A 27,555-nucleotide genomic window follows, 5' to 3' on the forward strand; every position below is an offset into this window, starting at 1 on the left:
AATATAAAAATTACTGTTATGTCAAAAAATGTCGATCTCAATTGCGCAAAACGTTCCGTTAATGCAAGACTTATATTTTTTAATAAATTATAATAATTTATTTCTTTTGACTATGGGAGTCAGCTATCTTAGCGCCTTAATAATTTTTGTTTAAACATCGTATAAACTTAAGTTTAATAAATATTAGTGTATTCCATACACTATGTGGGTCGGGCTACTAAGTCATGATTTCATTTAAAGAGTGACAGTAGGGCTGCCACTTTTTTCAGTCCGTTAATAAGAATCACGTGACCAGTTTTGTGTTCTTCACTCAATTTCGACATGATTGTCGTTTGGAACGTTTCCCGGAATTCCGTCCAATTTAAAATGAGAAAAAAAATATAATTAAAAGTTAATATTCGATTGGTATCTTGCAACCCATTGCGAATCTGTGGATAGAACAGAATAATATAAAAATGGCAATCAAAAAATAGGGGTTCATCGTAAAACGGTGAAAATTTGAAGTCATGTCAAAAAATGTCTAATTGCGCAAAACGTTCCGTTAATGCAAGATTTTTTAATAAATTATAATAATTTATTTCTTTTGACTCCCATATCTTAGCGCCATAATAATTTTTGTTCAAACATCGTATAAACTTAAGTTCATAATTTATATAAACTTGTACTTGTACGATGCTTCTTTAATTTTTAAATAATGTGGATCCATTCTCGCCATCCTCCTTTCAACTGCCTAACTATCACTGTTCACCAGATATAACCTGGTAACAGATGGACAAACGGACAGTCAGCGGAGTCTTAGTAATAGTAAATACCCTGGTTACCGAATCCGAAAAACCAACTGCCCACTACATTAACAATACGGTTACGAGGTGCGTTGCCGACCCTTGAGATGGGAATATCGTAATAGAAAATTAATCGTTTGGTGCTATTTTACGTCTCTGCATCAAAATGCTTAAAACTATAAATATACCTTATTCTTGAAGAAAAACAAGCAATAACAGATAGGTATGTTTTATTTATTACTACCCCTTGCCCCGTGATTGCATCCGCATATCTTTATAGATATAGTTCTTCTGTACGTGTGTTGACAGTGAACTCCTTCTAAACGATTTTTATGAAATTTTTTGTGTGTCTTCAGGTGGATTTGAGAATGGCTTAGATTCATAATTGAAATACGTCCTAAGAGACTGGACCGATTTTGATGATGTTTTTTGTGTCTTGCAGTGAATTTGAAAATGGTTTTGATTCTAAATTCAGTCCATATTAAATTCTCCTGCCCATGTGTATGTTAGGGAACTCCTCCTAATGGCTGGACCGATCTTTCAAATTTAAGACGTGTGTACTGGACAACATCTGTTTGGTGCAAGTATTTTTTTTTATAAATAAAATACCTATTGAGATTCACGTGTAAGAAAGGTACAGAAATACGTCGGCCTTACTGAATGTTTCTGGACTGGGCATTTATTGTACAATAATGATTAAAAAAAACACAAATACGTTTTGAATAACAATGACTTTAACTCGTGAGTAGTTTTTTGTTTGGAATTTTATGACCTCGTAATTAAGACCTTTAAGTCAAACGTTGGAATAATAATAGGCAGTCAGAACTGACTCTGTAAGTGGCTCAGTAAAACCCTCTTCGATTACTCTTTATACAGTTTAGTATAGAGTGCATTCTTTTCAGATCAGAATGCAGTTACAGAAGCATATGAAAATAGCAGCAGGTTGCACCGGTGCCGCAGTATTTGGTGTGATCTTCGGTTGGGCTCTGTTCCCTGCAATATTGAAGAGCCAATTAAAGAAGGTAGGATAAACTTTTTAGATGTAATACACACATTGACGAGTCTATACACCAACAAAAAAACCGATTGGTGTGACTCAAAGACCCATCAGAACATGGAAAACACGGTTCAATGTCTTATATAATTTCACGTCCATTCCAAGTCCATCTAGGACTTCGACAGCTGTAAAAATGTCGAAAAAAATTGATTTAAAACTAACCTCTATTCAGAGCAGTTCACACACACTGATACAAATCGCGAGTGTAAGACTTAGCTTGTCACGCACACTAAAGTAACAAACCTATTTTTATAGGTTGTCTAGCAGCAAGAGACTATCTATATGTATAAAAAATTAGGGAATTTAATATTTTGAAGGCGGTTAATGGGCTTGACGTAGCACTCCAATAAGCTTATAAGCTCAACAATATATTATTTCATGTTCACTTTGTTGCGCAGAATCACATAACAAAATTATTTCACTGTACGAAGTTATGAGAACTCTTGTAGAGCTTAGTTCTGCCTATATCGCAATATTAGTCCCGCACGCCAGCATACGCCAAACTGCTTAGCTGTTTTGGTGCCAAAACCGGCGCGGCCACTTGACACGCTATAGCCACTTGTGATTACATTAGCCGAGATATTATTATGCAGTTTATGTTACGGGTTGCTAGATAAACAAGCTTGGTTATTGTAAACAAAAAACGTGATTTATTATAGATTCGTGCTGTGATATCGCCGCTCTTTCAGAGTTGTACCTAGGTAACACTGAAAATGTTCAGAAAATGAAAAACGGCTTATTTTATTGTTTTTCGAAGTAATCTCCGTTCCTCTCTACACATTGTCGCATTCGATGGAACCACTGAGAAAAGCAGTGGGCCCATTCTTCCTTAGGGGTCTCTTCTATGGCATTTTCGTACGCTTTCACCGTATCTTCACGGCTCGTAAAGCGAATACCTCGACTTTTAGTTCTTGGGAATAAATAAAAGTCACAGTCCGCCAGGTCAGGACTGTATGGTCAATGACTTATTATCTCGACACCTGCTATAGTCAAATATTCAACAATCCGTTTTGCGGAGTTCGCTGAAGCATTGTCGTGGTGAAGGAGGATCCAGCTTCGAGGGCACTCATGTGGATTTTTTTCCAAGACAACAGGCAAACAGCGATTGACATACCAGTCTGCAATAATTGTCTTTCCATCTTCTAGCACAACCCAATGACTTTTCCGACCAAAGAATGAGGCATCATCTTTTTTCCTTGACTTCTTCATTCATATAATGTCGCATCTTGACCTATATGGAAAAATGTTTAGATTGGTATTCTGTATTCCCCAAATATTGTTACTGTAATACTGTAACAGGCTTTGATTTACAAGTCGTAAACGGTCAGCCATGACTGACATTAGCTCCTTAGTATTTTGAATATTAAACCACTAGCTAACAAACAAATTGACAAATTAATATCGGTCAAATACTATCTGGTCTGTGAGGTAGTCTGGCTGTCTGAGAGTATAGATTATATTATAATTCAATGGTTCATTATAGACCTTGATTCTATAAAATCTTAAAAATCGGTAAACAATATAAGTTGAGGTTCATTTGGTCTGTCGTTAAATGTAATAAGGAATATCGATATTAGGGGAATACAGAATACTAATCTAAACATTTTTTCATATAGGTCAAGATTCGACATTATATGAATGTCAAGCAAGAAACTAATTGCCTTAAAATAGATTAAGGATTTGTCTCCGCTGCGCTCCGACTAGATATCGCAGGCGTAGTCGCTGCGCCCAAGTGGGCGCACTCGAGCCAGTGTCGGACAATGTGTGACGTTGACGTGCCACATGCTCTGTAAAACTTTGCTAATAATTGAAACTAAAATTTCGGGTTGAGTAGTTAAACTTTGTACAAGTAATACTACAAGAAATAAGACACTGGGATCACATATCATCAGTAATTAATCTGTATTTTATTAATTCCAATGTAAAATAAAACGAAGCGTATGTTACAAAATTTGAAAGATGCCATTGAGTGTCAAGATGCCACGTACACAAGCATATAATAGTTGCCGCAATAAAAAAACCTATTGTTCTTAGGTAGTGCGGTATGTAGTTGGAGCGCGGCGGAGACCAATCCTTAATCTAAGTGCCATAGTTTTAAATTAACATAATTACAGCATTACCCAGATTTTTTAAAGATATACACCCTTAGATTTAATTAAGAAAGATAAAAAAGTGAAAAAGTCGTAAAAATACTGTCGCATATAGACAAATTGTCCCGACGATCGGATAGTTTAGCGTCGATGAATTTGTTAATTTTAAATTTGAATAAATTATGACTGAATAAGTGATAGTTGTACCAGAAATAGTTAAACTCAGAAATTTAGTTTTACAAGATGTTTGTACGGACAGCATACAAAATATTTTAAAAATCATATTTTTGACGATAAATATTGTTAATGAACTCAACAAGTTAGTATTCAATACCAGAAATCAATTAATGGAAACAGGAGCCTTTTAACTAATTTAAATTTTACTTATTCAAATTGTTATATAAATTGGTTTAAAAACTCAATATCTCACCTTCATCTTGATGCATGGACTTCGGAATCAAGATAATTTTACTATGTACTTGGTCCGTTTATGATATTTTTGTGCCAAGTTTTATCGTTATACTTTTGAGACAACCTAAGAAAGCTGTGCCGCCATCTGCAAGAACATAATATCCTGTAATAGGTTTATGAGCACCTTTCATGCCATCCTTTGGTCTTGGTTAAACTATTGCTCTTATATATATCTAGAATTTTGTTGTAATTCACATTTTTTTTCTGGCTGTACAAAAGTCACATTTTAAAAAATGGGACGAAACAGGAATAAAAATCAACGTGGTACGAAACAGGAATGTGGGACAAAAACCCGGGGCGAAACAGAATCAAATCGGGCGATCTGAGATCGGGAAGTGGAAAACGGAGGTGCAGTTAAGTTACACAGCAAAGTTGTAGGTTTTAAAAATATCTACGTTTGGTTTTGTACTGTTTTCACATAACCTCAAAATTTATGGTAAAAATTTAAATAACCAAGTTTATGGTTTTTAATTTTTATCTTTTACAAACAAAAATATTTCCACGAAATTTGGTGGTAAGTTACCCTATTATATCCCAGATACACTGTATTTTTATTGATTTTAAATATATATTTATTTAAAAGCTGATATTTTGACGTGAGAATTAAGTCAAAGCAAGGTGAAAAAATAAATATTTCAAATCAAAACAAATACAGACCTATCTGGAATATAAAAAGGTAAAACACTTTTCCACTTCCCGATCTCAAATCGCCCGTAATTTATTTTTTCTTTTATTTTTGTTATATTATCTTACATTTCCAATGGGTGTCATCCTACTCTTATTATTTTTTTCACTTTTTATCATTTGCAAAAGCACTGGTTTATAAGTGTAAATCTTCGACCATACCCAGAACTTAATTTTTTTTTCGTTTGAATTTGTGGAATCAACTACCGGCTGCGGTTTACCCGAACCGATACGACTTAGGGACCTTCATGAAAAGAGCATACACCCACCTTAAAGACGAGCAACGCATCTCTTGACACCTGATGTTGCGGAGGTCCATGGGCGGTTGCCACACCACTCTCACCCTCTGAGCCTCTTGCCCGTCTGCCCCTTCTTATATGTATAAAAAAAATTACATAACATAAGTTTTTGCGTAGTAACTTATATTTTGGAGCTGAGAGTTCCAGTGTTCAAACAGAGTATGAGGTTACGGTGAGCATTTACATTAAGTGACCTGGATGTTTTTTGTCCCCCAATTTGACCATGAAAAGGGGAGCACTTAGGGGTAGATATATATTGATTTTTATGGTAAAAATATTGATTTACTTATGGTACTAAATTAATCTATAGCACGTTAATTAACTTTAATTTATGGTTATACTAGTGAGTACGCGGATCTCTACTATTAATTGGTAACAATGGTTAAAATGGTTACTCGGACCGGTCCTGTAATGGTTATAGACGAATGGTTAATGGTAACTAGGACCAGCCCGATTAATGGTTACCCGCGTAATGCCTTACTGAAGGCAACACATGGTTATAAATGATTAATTTTATCTACTAAGCAATATTTGTAATGTAATGCTGTTCAATGGATTTACTTCGAACAATAAGACAACACCGTTCTCACGTTACTATAATAAATACTGAGGATAAATGTAAAGTAAAATTCTTATTTTTCGGCTTTTCCATATCATCTTTCAGCCCTCAAATTACGTGTTTCCATTCGAATGATCTTGAACGAAATAAATATAGGCAATAAGTTACTGATCATGACAAGAATATCCACTTCGACATATTCACAAATAAAATTGTATCTATGCCATTGAATCGAATTTAAGGTGTGTTCAAACCATTTTGTTTATTATGAAACCACCTCGGCCAACACAACCTCGGCTTTTTCTGCCATGAAGCAGTAATGTGTAAACATGTGTAAACATTACTGCTTACAGAAAGAATCGAAAAAAATAACATTCAAAACATTTGAACACTACCGAAAAATTCAGCAGAATACCATCCCACAAAATGGAAAAATTAAAACAAAATCTGTTAGTAACTAAATAAATATTTTAGTTCTATAATAAAAAGTTAGTGAAATGCTACCTACATAATGCCATCCCTCAAACATAATACATTTTATTATATTTTTAAGTAATTGGTATACTTACACATGAAAAGTGATTCAATTCCCCTTGGGAAGGCAATCCGTATAAATTCTGTAACACTATAATACATGAATGTATTTTAAATCCTTGCTTTATCTGTTTTTAAAATCCCGTCGGACCAGGATCTGATTGTACTCACTTTCCTTACCGAACTGATCTGCAAGCCGGGACAGTTTGTAAGCCCTAATGTGACGAGCGCAATTGTAGTGCCGCTCAAAATTTTGGGATTTTTCAAGAATCCTGAGCGGCAATGCATTGTAATGGGTAGGGCGTATCAATTACCATCAGCTGAACGTCTTGCTCGTCTCGTCCCTTATTTTCATAAAAAAAAATATAGCCATATTTTCTACGAGATAATTTATTCATGCACGGTTTGACAGTTCTCCTGTGAAACAATTTCATTACAACAACAGGGAGCATATTTTATGAAATATTATTGACAAATTCATAAAAAGTAGTATTTTATTTATTATGTACAGAACAACATTTGTCGGGTCAGCTAGTGTTGTATTAAAAATTGTGGAAGTTGGGTGCTCACCCGTAGTATAAATTGGCGCACCACACGGTCAGTCAAAACCACAGCCTAAAATAAACGCCACCAGTCTTTCATATGTAGCTTTACTTGTACTGTAGCATCAAGCGTATTGGTGCAGCGGCCTTGAATGTTTTTTCAGTTTTTTTATTTAATTTCCCTTTTTTTTAAGGAAATGGCATTATCCAAGAAAACGGATGTTCGAAAGATGTGGGAGACAATACCGTTTGCATTGGATTTCAAAGTCTACTTCTTCAACTTCACAAATGCCGATGATGTCCAAAAGGGCGCTTTACCAATCGTTAAAGAAATTGGCCCATATCATTTTGAGTAAGTACTTCACATTACTAATGGTTAATAATTTATTTAGACAGAAATAAAAAAATATATACTAGAACAATGAACCTAAAACTAAAAACCTTAAAAATAAAATATACTAACTAAAACATAATATTATTAAAAGGAGTCTCTTTAGACAAGGTTCCGAAGATTCAGCAGAAAGGATTCCCCCTTTGAATAGCTAGACTAATTCTTTGTTCAAAGTAGCTGCCAGCTCTTCGGTATCCTGTGGAGTCGACTAACCTTTTTGCAAGGGACATCGAATTATTAATTCATTGCAACTGGATTTGATGAACGAAATCTCTCCTAGAAAACCAATTTAAAAAAGACCTGTAGCATTGCAGACGTCCAGGCAGCGGTTATCATTATCTAGTTGTGGCATTAGCTGTTTATCCACCTAATATATCTCAGCTGATGTGCGCGAATTCCAGCTAATTATAGTAATACAAAACGTATAATATTCTTCTATATTTTAAAGGGCTTCATCTCGCGTGTGTTTACTGGTTTTTTCCACTTTACTTACTTTATGAATATTTATATTTAAACAAGAAAAATAATCGATATATAGATATTGTTATATTCTCACGACTCACATCTTACTAATATCTTCAATATCTTGGCGTGCGTCCGTGCAGAATGGGTTGTGGCTATGCCAACTTACGGCCGCTCCCAATATTCAGTCTATCTCTTACTTGAGATAAAAATCGTTACTATTGTTGACTTTTCTGTCCCAATAATCTTATCGACGGTTTCTCACCTTATCCGTACACGCTGTCTGTCAATGGGACGACGTATAGCTTACCAGCGATAGAAGTTTGTATGGAAATTTCAATTCACGCGTCCCAATATGAGAACAGCTTCAGATTATTGACAGCTAATTACTGTCAGTAGAAGATAGTAATTTATCTCTATCTGTATGACACCTGTTAATGATTATTCTCATATTAAACATTTTAATGAGATGAAATCTTTAGTTACGAATGCACCGGGCAACTTCTAATAATATAATATAGTAATAAGAATATATTTTCTCTATGAGTGAATGTTGTATTATTCTTCTAAGAAATAAAGTTCTTAAATCGTAAATCGTATATACCATTACGAAATAAATATTATATAGCAGTTTACTGTTACAATAATTTATTCTACATTTATTTTTTATTAAAACGTAAAAAGAGACGCGCTCTCACGAAATGAAACTTATTGAAATCTTATCAAAAAATCCGATCTTTAGATACAAAAAACATAAATTTGAGTGTGCACATAGCGATGTCAATTTATTTTCTATATTTTTTCTCATTTCCTTCGTTATCTGAGGATACGTATCATTCAATTAAAACAGACAATTACTCTCGGCTTCTTATAATTTTTATTGTTTACATTGTGAATTATTTAAGCATGCTCATTTTTTGAGCAAAGGGAACGGTGGCTGGTCCATGCGTCAACTCGTGAACGGGTGCTGATTGTGGTGACAGGTCGACCTGAGGGCCTACCATCAACTTTTAATAAGCGATGCGAATTCGATGGAGTTCAGTTTAGGTACCTAAACTGAATCACTAAAATTCGTACCATGAAGTGCCTTTTACTGAATGGCGTTTGGATCGCTTATGAAGAATGAACGAAATAAAATTGCGTTCCGAAATCTAAAATGATATGATTTTAGTGTTTTTTTTTGCGTAGAAAATACTGAATATACATTTTAAAATTGCTCAGTTGCGTCAAATTATAAACCATTAAGGCTTTTTTTATACTTATTAAATAATAGTAATATAAATAAATATAGTTCTTTGAATTACAAATTAAATGTTTTCTCATGTGTTTTCCTAAAAATAACGAGTTATGAACGCACCTCCATTGATGTTTGATTTGACAGGACCACAGAGTATATTTTTTGAAATTCGTTCTTGTGAACAAGCTATAGCCCGGGCCCTTACTGCCTCGTCTTTAGTATTTTCATTTTGGTATTTATTTTCAGTATTTTGTTTTACAAAAAAGACTCTTCTCTATTCTCATCTCATCTTTAATCAATAAAAATTTTCTTTTCTATGATTTCACTATTTTTTAAATATTATTAACAACACGATTCACTTTCCTCTAAGGAAGTAGCAACTTTTTTCGGATCGGTCACATTGACAAATAAGCTATCCAGTTTAGGTTGAAATAACACCTCATGATACGAATGAATGAACGAACTAAATCAGTTTGCGATTCAGTTGATATCATTTTTGACATCATTGCGATTTAATCAGTTGATTTGACGTCAACCTAAATTACACATCTCTAATCACGTCGTGGTACGAAATAGCAATGCAGTTCATTTTAGGTTGTCAATTGAATCGCAAAAAGAGTTCATGGTAGGCCCACTGATATAGTTAATAAATCATTGTATTTTTTAAATGCAATTACTAAATGTGACAGTAATCACGACCATCATGTTCACGAAGCATTATTTAAACACGGCTCATATATTGGATGCAACACCTAACAAACTAATTTGTTATATATTATATTACAGCCATTGTAAATACTCTATTTGATTGAAAAGGTTGGCCGTCGAGTTTCTTATATGTTCTTCTCACGAGCTCAACCATTTACGAACATATTGTAAATTCAGTAAATTAATAGAAGTATTTGTAGTGACGATTCAAAAGCGCATAGTTTACGCCTGAATTGAATAATGTTTATTTGACTTTGACTTTGATTTTTGCTATATAAAAACGGTTGCATGTTATAAATGTTAAGCCTTATTAAAAAAAAGTCACGTAAGCAAACTAACAAAATTAATGTTGCTTTTAGTAAGTTTGGTAATTTAAGACAGTGTTATCCAAAGAATATTGCAAATTATTTAGTAAACAATGGGTTTCGTCAGATTTATAATAAAATTATAAATAAAAAATATTATTATATTTTTTTATTTGCTTTTAAGCATATTAAAAATACTTAATATGACGTTACATGTAGTAAAAACTATCACTGTGAGGTTAGTTTTTTTTATGAAAATATCGGACAAGAGGAGCAGGACGTACAGTTTATGGTAATTGATACGCCTTACTCATTACAATGCAGTGCCGCTCAGGATTCTTGAAAAACACAAAAATTCTGAGCGACAATACTATTGTGCTCCTCACCTTGAGACATAAGATGTTAAGTCTCATTTGCCCAGTAATTTCACTAGCTACGGCGCCCTTCAGACCGAACCACAGTAATGTTTACACATAACTGCTTCACGGCAGAAATGGGCGCCGTTGTGGTACCCATAATCTTGTTGTACCCATAATAATCGGTCTGATAACATCTTATATCTCAAGGTGACGAGCGCAATTGTAGTGCCGCTCAGAACCTTTTGGTTTTCAAGAATCTTGAGCGGCACTGCATTGTAATGAGCAGGGCGTATCAATTACCATAAGCTGAACGTCCAGCTCGTCTCGTCCCTTATTATCATAAAAAAATGTCACAGTCTTTGAGTTGTTTACTTTGTTTATACATTTTTTATGTATAAGAGCGAGCCGACCATATTATGAATAATTCGAAAACCGAAAACACATTGGTGCACTGATTTTCGTACACCTTGTGAGAAAAACCTTAGAACCACGGCAGAGAAATTTTATAGAGAATCATTTTGTAAAATTATACAATAAAGCGCTCAGACAGCGTTATACAAAATATATTTTTAATAACATGATTCGAAAACGCTAACGACTTTTAATTATGCTAATTACCAGAAAATTGTATTGTGTTGGATGAAAGCAAAACTGGAAGGCATAAATTTTTGATTATATTAAAAATATTACCTCTTGATAAAATAACAAAGTTACACGAAACAACTGATGATTAAAAAATACAAATCAGTTTTCCGAGAAACTTTAAACATCTCATCAAAATCGCCGTGATAACATTTATTCATATTTTACTTTTTTAGATGACATATAAAAATAATAGTCTTAGCCTTAGCTTAACGGACGAGTAACATAAGAAGGCTTCCGTGTCACCTTACATAACAGTGAGGCACCAAAACAAGCCGGTAAACGTGTAAATACATAGCCCCACGCGTACACTTACACTAATACAAGCAGATCGGCCGCCATTATGAGATTTGTCATCGTGTGTGACAGAGCAGTTTGCGTCGCAATAAAATATTTTAAAAATGCCGTCGTACGTTGTGAAAAAGTGTAAAAACAACACTTTAAAAGTATTTGTGGATATATGGTTATTTAAGGCAGAAAAAATTGTGTATCTGGTATACCCCGTAACCGCACACACACTAGCATAAGGTGCTTCACTTGCGCATCACGGCGCGGAGTCCTTGTTTTTTTACTAGTCCGTGCTTAGCCCATATAAAGTAAGAGACGAAACAATGAAGTATAATATAATGAATAGCTAAGACACCTGTATTAATTGATACTCACAAAAGACAGCAAACGAGAATGGAATTTTATGGATATTGCAATTATAAATCAATCCCTCATCTAAGTGAATAATATGTTAATATTTTACCCCTACTAATATTACCCGATTTTGATACAATTTAGTACAGAGATAGACAAGAGCTTGGGACAGGATATAGGCTACCTTTTATCGCGTATAAAAGGCTTGGCTGGGTTATATAGGGGTGGAAGTTTGTATGAAAGTTCGTCAGTATTGAAGATAACACAATGAAAGTTTGTATTTAGGTACTTGATAAGAAATAAATGAATATTTTTTGTAGCGTTTCATAAATTTAGACATGATGTGTGGGGATGAACAGGGAGATGAAAGTCCTATAGTTAGTAGTTTATAAAAATGTATTAACCACAGCTGTTTCTATGTGTATTATTTGCAAAGTTCGTATATAAAAAAATAAAAAATGTTGCCCAAAGTATTGCATATTGCCTTAACGAAATCGAGAGTAAAATTTTATTTCTTTAAATAAAACATATCGTAATAATACAAAATATGTCGTTGGAAAGGTCTTGATGAGACAAGCTTAAAATCGTTGAGAGTAGACATCCAAGTCTAGGTGATCGGGATCAAAAGCTATTTAGGTTCAAAGATTTTCCATAGAGTTGCATTGAAAGTGAGGTCTATTTATTGGTAAAGGCATTTTTTCAAGTTTTAATTACCATTGCATATGCTTAAAATCTGTATATAGTATTGTTTCCCGTGACAAAACCTAGGGATATTATTGACACTTGAAAGAAAAAACCAGATTTACCTACGAAAGTTAAGAAAAGTAGGAGGATTAATTTTTTTATGAAATTAAAAGACGAGACGAGTAGGACGTTCAGTTGATGGTACTTGATATGCCCTGCCAATTGCAATGCAGTGCCGCACAAGATCCTTGAAAAAAATACATATATACAATAGCGCTCGTCACCTCGAGACATAAGATGTTAAGTCTCATTTGCCCAGTAATTTCACCAGCTACGGCGCTTTAGACTGTAACACAATAATGCTTGCACATTACTGCTTCACGGCAGAAATAGGTGCTTAGAAAATTATGACTAATACATATCTGTTTGTCTCTCAAACAGTGAATGGAAAGAGAAATTGGAAATAGAAGACCACGAAGACACAGATACTATTACGTACAAGAAGAGGGACACATTCTACTTTAGAAAAGACCTCTCTGGCGCTGGACTAACGGGTGAAGAAGAAATCATCTTGCCTCATGTTTTCATGCTTGTATGTCCAACATATTTACTACTAACCAACGATACCCAATTACAAAGACTCCGATGTGTTCAAAATTCTGTGTTTATTAATTTGTGTAGGCCCAAGCAACCAACCATAAATTAAAATTAAGTATTACAGTTTACAAAATATAAACACATCTGAATTACAGTTGACTAGTAGCGTACATTTTAACATCACAATAAGACTCTAATAATAACATAAAATAAAAATAAACCCACTGAAAAAATTAAATGAATAGTAAATTGAACTATTTCGGTAACTTATCAAAATATTTACCTGTTTTTAACACAATACTTGTATTTTACCTAACTTAGACAAAATATGTTTAAATTTTTATTTTTCAATCATAACTCAATATATTGTCTACACCTGGTCTACACATATTACGAGCAATAGGGTTATACTCGTAGTATAAAGCTTTAGTTTTGAACATTATCAGAGAAAAAGTTATTTCTGGTGTGTCTGCTAGAGGGTTAGCGTATCTCATAAGCTGTATTAGTTAGGTAATAATAGCATACAATAAAGTTTCTTTCATTTCTCTATCCACTAGTTGCAGAAAGCATCCTTTTTCATTTTGACAGTCAAAGATAGCATGTGATATAATGAAACATTAACTATAGAGATACTTTCTGCAACAAGCGGTAAATCACATTAATATTTTATGAACACAATCGATAAATCTCGACAGCTGATTATAGATAATCATAGAATCGTTATAGCTTCTTCAAGTCAAGAAAACATTATGCTATCGTCAGTTTTTTGGATAGGCTGCAGCAAAAACGTTATTCACATCAAAATGTTAACTTTTAATATTGATTTAGGGTATGGCTACAATCGTTGCACGTGACAAACCAGCTATGCTAAACATGTTGGGTAAAGCTTTCAATGGTATCTTTGATAGCCCAAATACGACATTTGTCAAAGTAAAGGTTATGGACTTGCTGTTCCGTGGGATTGTAATTAACTGCGCCAGAACCGAATTCGCCCCTAAAGCAGTATGTACAGCGCTGAAGAAGGAAGCAGCAAGCCAACTTGTCTTTGAACCTAATAATCAATACAGGTTTTCAATATTCGGCATGGTAAGTGATTTATGTTTTGAATAGTAATAATCTATATTAGCTTTGAAATTGAAACTAATAGAAAAGATCAAATCACTAATGGCCGAAATCATAGTTAATAAATAAATCAGTGTGTTAACAATAGTTAAAAGATAATCAAAAAATTTTAAATATATATTTAGAACAAGATAACTTATGAATATCTGTCAACACTTCGGCGCAACTTGTTTCGAAGTCGGTTGAACATTTTTTGTACCATTTTGTAGAGAAACGCAACAATTGACAATCATGTTATAACTGTAAAACGTGGTATAAAAAATGTAATGGATGTTGGAAAGGTCGTTGCGATCGACGATAAGACAGAACAAAGCGTGTGGAAAGACGCTTGCAATGCCTACGAAGGTACTGATGGTACAGTATTCCCACCGTTTTTGACAGAATTCGATAGACTTGAATCTTTTTCTGGTGATCTATGCAGGTATGTACATACAAATACAAAATGTTTTAATATTATTTTTTTTTTGTTTTCAAATAAATCGTTGTTGCCAATTCCATATTTACAAGTAGTTGCTGTGATCTTAAATATTTATATAAGTAATATTATCAACAGTTGAAATTGATTTGAAATTGAGTCAATTGAACTTCTGAATTGTTCATCTCTATTCAAATTCATATTTATTATTCAATATTGGATTTGATGTCACTTATTGAGCGTAAAGAACTACCAATCATTTGAAAACATATGCTTACAAGAGGAATGGCAACAATAGTCGCTAAAGCAGTACACGATGTCAGATAGAACATTGTTTACTTCATCATACGGTCATTACATATTACAAGATTAGGTAGATTAATATTACAAATAAGGAAGAGAAACAATCCAAGAATAGATCCTTGTGGTATCCCCCATGTTGGGAGAGGCCCCAGAAGATCTCCTGCCATATACATCGACTTTCTGAATATTATTGTTGTAATATAAAATTATTACACCGAGCGAAGTTCCTTTTCCTATATATTGACATAGAAGGCATAAAAAAGCATAAAAGGCATTTATTTTCTCAAAATTGATTCCTTTAGAATTCTTTTTCATGTAATTTCTATTATACTAGATACTACTACCGCTTCGGAAACAAATGGCGCTCTGAGAGAGAAGAAGCGGTGTAAGAAAATCTCCCAGCATTCTTTGCGCTATTTTTAATGAAATATACAATATTGTACTGTCATTGCTATTTTTTTATTAATGGAATAGGAGGACAAACGAGCGTACGGGCTGATGTAACGGGCGTAACCTGATGTTAAGTGATCACCGCCGCCCACATTCTCTTGCAACACCAGAGGAATCACAAGAGCGTTGCCGGCATTTAAGGAAGGTGTACGCGCTATTGCTATAAAATAATCATAATCTAGTCCCAGGCTGTCAGATCACTTAGATATTCAACTGTGGAGTAGTAGGATTTGCGACAGAGCCATTTCTTGATAAAACATTTAAATTTATTTATAGATAATTCCTGGAGAGTGGCTGGGACTTTATTATAAAAGTGTATACATATCCCCTTAAAGCTATTATGTATCTTATGAATCCTACTAGAATTAGTTACAAGCATACCCTTATTCTAGTGTCATAGCTTCCTGACCAGAGTTGAAAGTTGCACGCAATCAAAAGCCTTGGTTAATTAATTTAAATAAGAAATTATAATATGTCTCATTGGATTATCTGTTATTGTTAATTCAAATACAATTTGAGCGTTTTGACAAAACACCACCTCAACATTTCGCCATTTATTGATTATTACAGTAATATTTTTCATTTACATTTTTGACCTCTATATTAAAAGAGGCTGATTGACCTAAGTGGTCAAAGTTCAGTTTATTAAATTTCTGAATGCTCATATTCTCCAGGACATTCAGGCCCTGGTACCAAAAGAAAACTTCATATCACGGTATCAAAACAAATCGATACATCGCCAGTATAGGCGATCTTGCAAACGATCCCGAACTACAATGCTATTGTGAAGCCCCTGACAAGTGTCCGCCAAAGGGTTTGATGGACTTAACAAAATGTATTGGAGCCCCGATGTACGTTTCGCTGCCACATTACTACGACAGTGATCCAGAACTATTGAAAACCGTTAAAGGCCTCAACCCTGATGTCAATGAACACGAGATTGTCATCGATTTTGAACCAGTGAGTAATTCAAAGCATTTTTGTGAATAAGAAAGTAATGTAAAGGATGCTTTGCATGTTTATGTTTAGGTTATGTTTTTCGAAGCGCATTATCGAAAATGGGTAAAATTTTATTGTGTGTGTTATTATTATTAGTGCTTGAAAAACTTCATTACGAAACCTAATAAAGATATTAAATGCTCCACCATATTTTACAGTTGCGCGTTGGTGCACCGAATTTATAAGTAGCTTTACCAATGATATCTAGTAATAAAATGGAATTTCTCGATCATGGATTGCTATTGTTGATGGCACTTTATATGTAGAACGAATAAAAAACTACTTAACGAAATTCGTGAGAAATGGCGAGGCAAACTAGCAAAAATTGTTTTAATCCATCAAGATACTGACCCAGCTAACAGATCTTTAATCATATTTATATCAGTAATGTTTAACCTGTTTTGGCTTGCTTGAGAGATGTTTCGCTAAAAAACGTTATAAGACATATTATTATGATACAGAAAGCGTTCTTCTATATTCTCAATACACTTTTATTTTTATAAATATATTATTTAAAGTAACCACAGCAGTTTGTATGATAATTCCTTGCAAAGTAACTATCCTAAAGATAAAAAAAAGCCAAAAGTAACTGTTCCACGCGGACTAAGGCGCGGGTCGCTAGTATATTATACTCGTAATGTGGACACCAACTACGCTGCGGTTTCCTAATGTTGGTAAGGTTCATATGTTTATTCTGTAAGTATCACTTAAATAGCTCTTTTACATGTGTTTAAATAGGATATAAATAATGCTTAAAGTTAGGATAATTTCAATTAACGTATCTGAAAGCAATTGAAACAAGCTATAAGACCATTCATAAATTATTTATAATGGACAACTTTGTGTCCTGTGTCTAAAACCAAATTTATATATATTTTTATAAAGTATTTTATAAATTATTATAATAATAATATTATAAATTATTTTAAAGTTGAAAAACCGTTATATCTTAGAATAAATGTGTATTTTCATTAAAAAAGTTGGTTTAATTTATTTATGATGAAGGTTTTGGTTAAAAAAAACCAAAATATTATACAAGCTTTCATTGTAATAAATTGAGATATTCTTTCCGAAAAACCAAGAAGAATCCATTGACCTTGATCGACCTTGATGTGCGAGAAAGTTTTTCAAGTAAAGAAAAATATTTTGATATACTCTAAAATAAAAAAATAATAAAGAACAGGCAAAGGAAATGACGCTATAAAGTCCTTATTAAATTTGAATGGACGCTCTTTCAAGTCAAGTTTATACTAACAAAAACGATATATCATACTATTATAATTATTCTACTGGCTTGGAAATATAGTCTAGATGTAATATAAAAATACCAACTTACCAAATATAGGGTAACACTTCGAAAAAAAGAAAAAAACAAAAATTCTGAGCACTTCGCTATCACGTCGGCGGCTGATAATGACTATACAGATAAGTCTTTTGCTGATAATGACTATACAGATAAGACCTTTTTCTGTTAATTTTTGTATGCCAACATCCTATTGTCCTTGTTTTAATTTCTACAGAATTTAACGGACTCTCATTCTATTATAAGTTCAAAGTAAAAAAGGCATTCCTTATGACAAAATAAGGCGAGAAATCGAATGAAGTCGTGTGGATTTCATCGTAGTTCGATATACAGGGTGGCGCAATAGAGATGCATATTTAAAATATTGATTAAAAAATAAATACAAAAGGTATAGTTAAAATAAAACTGAGGTATTATTAAGAAATAACTGAAGTTTATTTTTTAAAAACAACATCGTCTAAATGATGACCCTCTCTACGACGACACTCCTCTAATCGCAAACAGAAGTTATTGAAAACTTTCTTCAGTAATGCTGGTGTAATTGCTGCCATTTCACCACGGATATTCTCCTTGAGCTGATCAATGTTTTTCGGATTATTGCTGTAGACTTTGTTCTTGAGGTATCCCCACAAAAAAAGTCAGGAGGCGTCACGTCTGGACCACGTGGGGGCCATGGGATATCACCTCTTTTCGAAATCAGTCTACCAGAGAACATGTGTTTCACAACCGCCATGGAGTCATTTGATGTGTGACAGGTAGCTCCGTCTTGTTGAAACCAAGTCCTAGAATTCACTATTCTTGAATTTTCAAGCTCTGGAGCCAAAAAACCTTCCAACATCGCAACATAGCGTTCGGTATTAACAGTGACGTTTTGACCCCGCGCATTTTCAAAGAAAAACGGTCCAATTATTCCTCTACCAGAGATTGCTGCCCATACTGTCACTTTAGGACTATGCAGTGGTTTCTGGTGCTTGAGTTTGGGATTCTCACTGTTCCAGTAACGACAAGTTTGACGGTTTACGAACCCATTGATATGGAAGTGGGCCTCATCTGAGAAAAGGAAATTGTCAAAATTGGAAAATCGATTAAGCATTTCATTAGCAAATGCGAGCCTTGCTCCGAAGTCAGACTCTTTGAATTCTTGTGTTAACTGCAGCTTGTAAGGATGCAGTTTAAGATCCAAGTTTAAAATTCGTTGCAAACTTCGTCCCAATAAGTGTAAGACAGACAATCTCTTGCGAGTAGACATTTGTGGATCTCCTCGTACAGACTGCATAACTCTCTCAATATTGTCGTCGGTCCTAGATGTTCTTGGACGACCTTTTGCTTGTGGTTTGAACGTTGAACCAGTCTCTTCAAAACGATGTACCCATATTTTAATTAAATTAGCACTCGGACCTTCACTAATTTGCCGTAGTCCATATTCAGAACAATATAAACGCCTAGTAACGATGTATGAACGAGAGTTCTTGTAAAATGCGCGCACGCAAAATGCGCGACGCTTCCCATCGAAGTGACTCATAGTGACTAAAACTCCATGAGCCCGCCTACCCAACGATGCAGACTCCCCCCGCCCGCGCACTTTCTACCCCGCGAAAAAAGATGATGCAATATGCACGTTCTATTGCGCTACCCTGTATAACGGTGTTGTCATATTACGTTCCTCAAATGGAACTACGGTACGCAGACTTAAGCATCTTCTTGAGTGAAACCTTGGGGTCGAGTTCATCGTTCCAAGCAACAATAAAAAGTCATACAATGAAGTGCATGAAATATACATTTAAGTTTACTTATATAATAATGTTTATAATAGTTATACAATGCAATAAATATAATTAGTATAATACCGGAATCACCTATTGGACACAATCTTGCAATCTCATATCTTCGAATCTTTGTTTTCCTCACACAAAACTGCATGTTTCTTAAAGTTTTCAATTTTTAAAATATTTAAAGGCGATGAAATAAGAATCTTTCTTTACAAGATCATGTGTGATAATACTACATTTTGCAAGGTATACTGACTGTAGGTGGACTAGAGTTAAATTACATGTTGGAAGGGGCCAGAAGAAAACAAAATGTAGGAAGACCACAATACGGTGGGCTGATGACATAGCACAATCAGCAGGAAAACATTGGATGTAGAAAGCACGTAACAGAAAGTTGTCGATGAAGTTGGAGAAGGTCTTTACCCAATCTGGGATCCATATCTAAAAAGTTGTAAAGAAAACCTAGATAAAGCAACAAAATAACAATATTTCAAAGGTACACTTTTTCTAAAGATATGGAATAAATGGCTACATTATTATTAATATCCGGACGACCAAGCCATGCTTGGATTTTTATTAATGCACAAAACAAAAAAAAAACCGGACATCTGGATTCGAACCGGGTCTTCTGCGTTTCAGATCACCCAATGTCCCATCTGAGCTATTATAGTCTGTATAGTGGCGAAATTTACCTTTGTATTCTAAATGTTATTGTAACTGTTTCTCATTTAAACACAGATAAAACTATTTTTTTAAATTGAAACCTAGCTAGATCATTTATCGCTCTCGAAATCCTCTGTATACTAAATTTTATGAAAATCGTTGGAGCCGTTTACCGAGATTCTGATTATATATGTACAAGAATTGCTCGTTTAAAGATATAAGATTATTAAAATATGATACTGCGAATAGATGAAGTAAAACATTTTTATTTTAGATAAGTGGAACACCCATGGTGGCAAAGCAGAGGGTTCAATTCAGCCTACTGCTTCTTCAATCAGATATAAGATTATTAAAATATTATAGTGCGAATAGATGAAGTGAAAACATTTTTATTTCAGATAAGTGGAACACCCATGGTGGCAAAGCAGAGGGTTCAATTCAGCCTACTGCTTCTTCAATCAGATAAAATGGAGCTGTTCAAGGATCTGCCGAATACCATTGCACCACTGTTCTGGATTGAAGAGGTACTAAAGTAATAATTGCTCTATTTTAAGACTTACTAGACACATAAAAGGCATTTATTTTCTCAAAATTGATTCCTGTAGAATTCTTTTTGATATCATTGAATATACTAGATACTACTACCGCTTCGGAAACAAATGGCGCTCTGACAGAGAAGAAGCGGCGCAAGAATCTCTCCCAGCAATCATTTTTTGCGCTCTTCAGTCACTTAGATATTCAAACATTTAAATTTATGTATAGATAATGCCTCAACAGTGGCTGGGACTTTATTAACTGGGACTTCAAGCTATTATGTATCTTATTAAGCCTACTTGAATTAGTTACAAGCAATTCCTTATTTCTTGTGCTATAATAATGAAAATCACTATCGCAAAAAGGTGACGATTTTTGTGAACGTTTATTAAATTTTCATAAATGTACTGACAATGAACAGTCAAAATATTTATATCTTTAAATTTTTCTTTGAGAGACTTGTAAGTCTCCATTCCATTTCGTGGGTTCCATCTTTGTCGGAAGCCTCACAGCTATCGAATCCTTAATCACATGGTCATGGCGAGCCACCACCCAGGCCAATCTATACCCTTAAATCCATAACCCCCCAACCTGTAACTCATTGACGCCTGATGGGAGGCAGTGCAATTACAGACAGAGCTAGGACTCCTTTCATCGTATTGTCAGGTTAGCTTCTATTAGCTGTTGGCATACAGTAGCTGCTATTATATGACGATGTTTCCATGGAACACCAGCCCCGAAACCAGTCCTCCACCAGAACTCGTAGAGCTTAATAGTTCCTCAAACTATATCTGAACCGTTGTGATTATGTTGATTTTAATACGCACATCTTAGCAATATTATCCAAATTAGTACTGTGTAGTTACATAAATTCATACGACTTAAAAACAATATAGTTTTTCTCAAGCACGAATGTAACATAAATGGTAAAAATATAATACTCGTATATGTAGTATGTATACCTACCTATGTAAATTTACTAGATACGAAACATGGCTACCCTATAGTTACGCGATAAATCTGAACTTGAATTATAGGCCAGGAAAATTGCTGTTCGAGAAAATAACCTGAGAAAATTGCCATATGAATCTTTTTATTGCGATAATTCTGGTTTTTTCATGGCCGAAGCGCAAATTGTTGGGGTGGCTTCAACATTAATGGTGAATCAAAGATTATAAATAATTTTAATAGAGACTGGGATTTATTAAGCTCGCCATTACTAGGATTTTAACTTTCGATATTATTCTTATACTAGCTGACCCGACAGACGTTGTTCTGTCAATAAACGGTTCGAGAGATATGGTAAATGCGTGGGTGAGTGCGTGAGTGGAATCGTGACACGACAAACTGTAACTGTGTACTGTATATGTAAACCTTCCTTGAGCTTCAACGAATCTATTACAAAAGATTTCATTGAGATCGGTCGAATAGCTTAGGAGTTATTAGGGAACACACAAACATACATTCTCTTTTATATATTACTAGTGGACCCAACAGACGTTGTCCTGTACACACGTCAAAAATCAGTCCAGCCGTTAGGAGTTCACTAACATACTCATGAGCTGGAGAATTATATTATATGGACGGAATTGAGAATCTAAACCAATCTCAAATTCACTGAAACAAACAAAAAAATCATCAAAATCGGTCCAGCCGTTTAGGAGGTAGTTTAATTGTGAATCTAAACCATTCTCGAATCCACCTGAAGACACACAACAATCTCAAATTCACTGGAACACACAAAAATATCATCAAAATCGGTCCAGCCGTTTAGGAGATAGTTCAATTGTGAATCTAAACCATCCTCGAATCCCCTTGAACTCATACAAAAAATTTCATCAAAATCGGTCCAGCCGTCTAGGAGGAGTTCAGTGACATACACACGCACACAAGAATTATATATATAAAGATATAGATATATTATTTCTAGCTTGTCTAAAAACTGTCCGATTTTTTAAGTGAAAACTTTTCGTTGAGCACTTTTCTTGGGATGAGTATAAAATGTTAAACTCGCGTCAGGACACGTGGCCTGACCGAATATTCGTAAGACAGTTGTTGAAATTACGGTTGAAAGATTTTTACTTCTAACTAATTATAGTTCGGCTTTTTCAACTTAATTATCATACGGTCATTGGACCAGAGGTTGAATCATTGTTATTACAAAACCGAAATCTCAGTAGTGTAATATTTTTACAGTTATGGATGAAAGTTGATTTTTCTGAGAGATAAACATTTTAATGTAATTTTTTTTATGTAATATAAATTGTCATATTTGTTTACGAAATTATTCCCGAACCTTCTGCCGGCACTCCCGGAGTGCAACCTGTATTTTTTTTTGGAAGACGACCAGCAAGCGTATGGGTCAGCTAATGCTTAGTGATCTGTAACACCAGAGGAATCACAGGAGCGTTGGCGGCTTATTACGAATTACCTACGTCGTATCGTTTTGGAAACAGCGCGCAAGAAAGCTCATTTCACAGTTTGATTGTACGTGGAAGAAAGTTTCTTGAAAACCGCACTGTGGAAGTGCATATCTAGATCGTGAGAATGAAATATTAAGGTCCATCAGGAACTCTTAAAAATTTGGACTGAAATGTATCAACAATATAATTTAATTTTGAAAATATTAAAATGTTTAATTTGATCACAGAAATGCATTTCTGTTATGCATATATTGACTGGTAAAAAGAAACAAACACTATATCTCACCCGAAATAGGCGCTCCGTAGTCGTCAACTTGAAGACATGAGCCCGTCAATACCTTTACCTACCATTAGTCATTTACTTGAAGACCTTCATAATTGTAGCTTTGTTGGGAACAGCAAACAGTTACAAAATACGATTATAATAAATTATAATACTGATCAAATATAAATTTAGTCAGATACGCTATTTTCATTTTAGTATAAAATACCTAGTAGTATATAACAAGAATGTTTAATAATGTTACCAAATTAATTTTCTAGGAGCAGTGGATGATGTGAAATCTAAAAATTTTTAACAAAAACACAACCAACTTCAAAAACACTAGTCTAAAGCAATTGAAATAATATGCACTAAAAAGTATAAAAATAATTGCGTATTTTTATACAATCTATTTACATTATTTTTATAGTTTTTAGTGCATTGTTGTATCTATTGTTTTGGAAAAGTGTTTTTGAAGTCGGTTGTTTTTTATTAGATATTTAGTGAATCTGTACTTTAAATTTGTCTAAATATGTGTACGTCTACTAAATTTTGCAATGCAGCAATGAACGTAAGCGCATTGCAATTTATTACAGACAGTTAGAAATTCTGCCACAGAACGCACCCTTACTGTATGTCGTTAAGGAGTTCATTGTTACCTTGTCATTGGTCCTATAATCAAAACCTAACCACACTCTCACAAAACTAGCTTTGAAGTATATCTTTTCCATTAAAAAAAGAATTATAGAAATCAGTTGGCGCGATATTGAATTATTCGTAAATTTGTCGTACATGTACTTATAGCAAAGTTAAGGTAACTTTTATGGTTTTCTTATGGTTACCATTGTCAGATTGCAATGGGACCACATTTGAAGCACCAGCTTCAAAAAAGAAGTATCAAAATCGGTTCACCCAGTCGAAAGTTATGAGGTAACAAACATAAAAAAAATAAGGTCGAATTCAGAACGTCCGCATTTTTGAAGTCGTGATAAAATATTACAGTCTCCTATTAATTAAATTATACAATAAACTTTTATAAGTTGAGTTAATACTTAGTAAAATTAGATAATCGTTTTATGAGAATAAGTACCTAATTATTAAATAATTTAAGATGACAAACGAAACAGTTCCCTGATGGTATGTGTTTCATCGCCGCGCTGCCCTTGCTTACCAGTTATTCCTATTCCTGATGACGCTGACAAAAATATTTCCATTACACAGGGTTTGGCTTTGAACAAAACATTTGTGAACATGCTAAAGTATCAGCTGTTTATCCCTAAGCGTATCGTGGGGGTGATACGCTGGCTCCTGGTTGCAGTGGGTACACTAGGGGGCTTGGCGTGCCTTGTATTCCATTTTAAAGGTGAGTTTAAACTTTTTGGGTTCCGAACTTCAAAAAGAAAAAATCCTGAAGGGTTGCCCATTCAATAAATCCCCGGTCTATTTGTAGTAGTGTAATCTTTGTCCACCTTTCACAACTCTTCTATCAGCACTATTTTTTTATGGAAGAGGAGGACAAATAAGCGCACTGGTAATCTGATGTTCAGTAGTCACTGCTGAACGTACTCCTGTAACACCAGAGGACTTTTTTTAGGATAATAAGGAACGAGACGAGCAGGACGTTCAGCTGATTGTTATTGATACGCCCTGCCCATTACAATGAAGTGCCGCTCAGGATTCTTGTAAAACCTAAAAATTCTGAGCGGCACTACAGCTTCGTTCGTCACCTTGAGACAAGATGTCAAGTCTCATTTGCCCAGTAATTTCACTAGCTTCGGCGCCCTTCAGACCGAAACACAGTAATGTTTACACTGTTTCACGGCAGAAATAGGCGCCGTAGTGGTACCCATAATCTAGCCGACATCCTCTGTAAAGGAGCCTCCCACTGCAATTACAGGACCATTGCCGGCCAGTAGTCCAGTCCATAGTTTAGTTGTACGTAGCAGAAAGTTCCTTTAAGACCGTAGACGCGCTCACTCGTCCTACAGGTTGGGTGCCAAAAAAAAAGCTAAGACAGCCCAATGAAAAATTCAAGTTCGCGTTTTATCACACTTAGCAAAATTTTTACGTAAATTAAGTCTTAGGAAAGCCTAAGTATGCTCTATAAATCTCAGCCTTAGTTTTACAATATGTAGGTGATTGTATTTTCAGCCAATTATTTGTTTATACAGTATTCGTGATAGGTGATCTCTCTTGGTGATCGAAACTTTGACTGACAATGTTTACATTCCAATTTAAATCACCGTTAAAAAACGATTTTTAGTTCCATTTTCGAAGAATAAACTAGTTCTTTTCGAATAGATGTCATACAAACACTTATATTACATTTCCTTCCAAGCTAAATCTTTAATCGACAGATAGATTATAAAATAATTTCATTATTCAAAAATATCTACTTACTAGTAAAGTTCAACAAATTTAAACAAAAGCTATCATATTAACTTTTCAATTTTGCGACGAAGCCAACCGCAAAGATAATGTACAAATATAATTCTGGGATTATAGAATATGGGATCAGCTTTGAGCATTTTATATGTAGTTTAGTTGGAAGACGTGACCTACTTGAGTGGTGTTATGGCATGTTTCATTATATTAGTAGCTATAATATGTCGTCTTTTATAGAATGCAAAGGTAATTCTACAAATTGTATTTCTATTTATTACATATCATACAATTTTGGTTGGCGATGTAGGTGCTATAGAGATTGCAGTGCTATCTATTTACCCCTATCTCTAGTTTGAAATTCGTATCAAGAAAATTTTGATTTTGATATCAATCGCTTGTACAGACTGTAATGCTATCATGTACCACAGAGTACTTTTAGGTATACTGAATGTACAAATGCGATACTTACAAAAAGGATTTTTATTATTTAAAATGAAAAAAAAAAAAAAACATTAATGTAAGTGCTAAAAAATACCAGTGAATGTTTTTTTTACAATAAAACATTAAATTCATCGAACCCATACAATAATAATAATAAAAAAGGACCAAGTGCGAGTCGGACTCGCCCGTGAAGGGTTCCGTAGTAGCAAGTAACATAATATAAAAGGTCTTATGTTTATTAAAATTGTTTTTTTTTTATAAATGAGTTGATTGAATGAAAGGTAAATTGCGGTTTACGATTTATGACGTATTACAAAAAAAGTAATTACTAGAGATCTCGTTCAAACCAATTTTCGGAGGAATATTGCATGGTGATGTACATTATATATATATATATTTTTAAGTTTTATTATTCTCTTATTTTAAACGTTACAGGACACATTTTACCACTTGGGAAGTGTCTGGCGTGAAAACTATTCAGTTAAGAAAAAATTATGATATTAAAAAACTCAACATCAATATGGATTTGATGAAAAAAAAATTGAGTTTAAGTTCTGAGTGTGGGGAAACCCCCAAAATTTATTGTTTTTTCTATTTTTGTGTGAAAATCTTAATGCGGTTCAAAGAATACATCATGCATTATTCTTAGCTGTAATATTCCATTACCTTACAGAGGACATCATGCGCTTCGCAATAACGACGGAGTCTCCAAGCAAAGTTAAACCAGAAACCCCTGAACCGAAAGAAATGAATTTGAACGGTACCACGGATCAAGCACCACCTATAATAGAGATCTAATTCCTGCAAGTTATTATGTTTGATTTAATTATATCGTTTAGTAAAACATTTTAATTTTACAATTAGGTAGTTTATTGTATTAAACGGTAAGTTAGCAATGAATTAGTTTTATTTTCCTTGTTATTTACCCAATATTTTTCCAAATAAAATTGGTAGATTATTTATGTTAGTTATATTTAAAAACGTGAGAAAGTGTTAAAATAATTTGTAATTATTTAACATTGTATCTAATCGAATAAAGTATTGTTATGATCATATATCTTAGTTTTGTGGGAGAAATAGCACTTTTATATGTGAATATAGAAAAATTATAGGCTATTCTTGTGGCTTTTGCAGTTCACTGACTTACTGGGCAATTGTACATTTCCTTACCATAGTAGGTAATTAGGAAAAATTACGTCAATGGAGACCAGATACTTTTCTTCTTCTCATCCTATTTTTATGGAAAAGGAGGAAAATCGAGCATACATACGGATCACCTGATGGTTTGTAATCACCGCGGCCAAACTCTATTCCAACACCAAATGAATCACATGAGCGTTGGATGACCTAATTAGGGAAAAGGCGAGAGCTTAATAAAGCCTCCATTTACGTAATAGTACATATTAATTGGAAAACCAAAAACACATTGGTACCTTCGTGG

General features: G+C 34.1%; 1 protein-coding gene across 1 annotated transcript; it reads left to right on the forward strand.

Moving 5' to 3' along the window:
• Positions 1-1,690: 1,690 nt before the first annotated feature.
• Positions 1,691-26,912, forward strand: LOC126974274 (sensory neuron membrane protein 1). Its single transcript, XM_050821734.1, has 9 exons — positions 1,691-1,804; positions 7,213-7,370; positions 12,890-13,040; positions 13,874-14,131; positions 14,377-14,588; positions 16,010-16,295; positions 20,468-20,593; positions 24,510-24,651; positions 26,788-26,912. Exons 1-9 carry the CDS (start codon positions 1,691-1,693, stop codon positions 26,910-26,912), a joined length of 1,572 nt encoding a protein of 523 aa, XP_050677691.1.
• The last annotated feature ends 643 nt before the right edge of the window (positions 26,913-27,555 follow it).

Source organism: Leptidea sinapis, chromosome 32 (assembly GCF_905404315.1).
Source record: "Leptidea sinapis chromosome 32, ilLepSina1.1, whole genome shotgun sequence".
NCBI lineage: Eukaryota > Metazoa > Arthropoda > Insecta > Lepidoptera > Pieridae > Leptidea > Leptidea sinapis.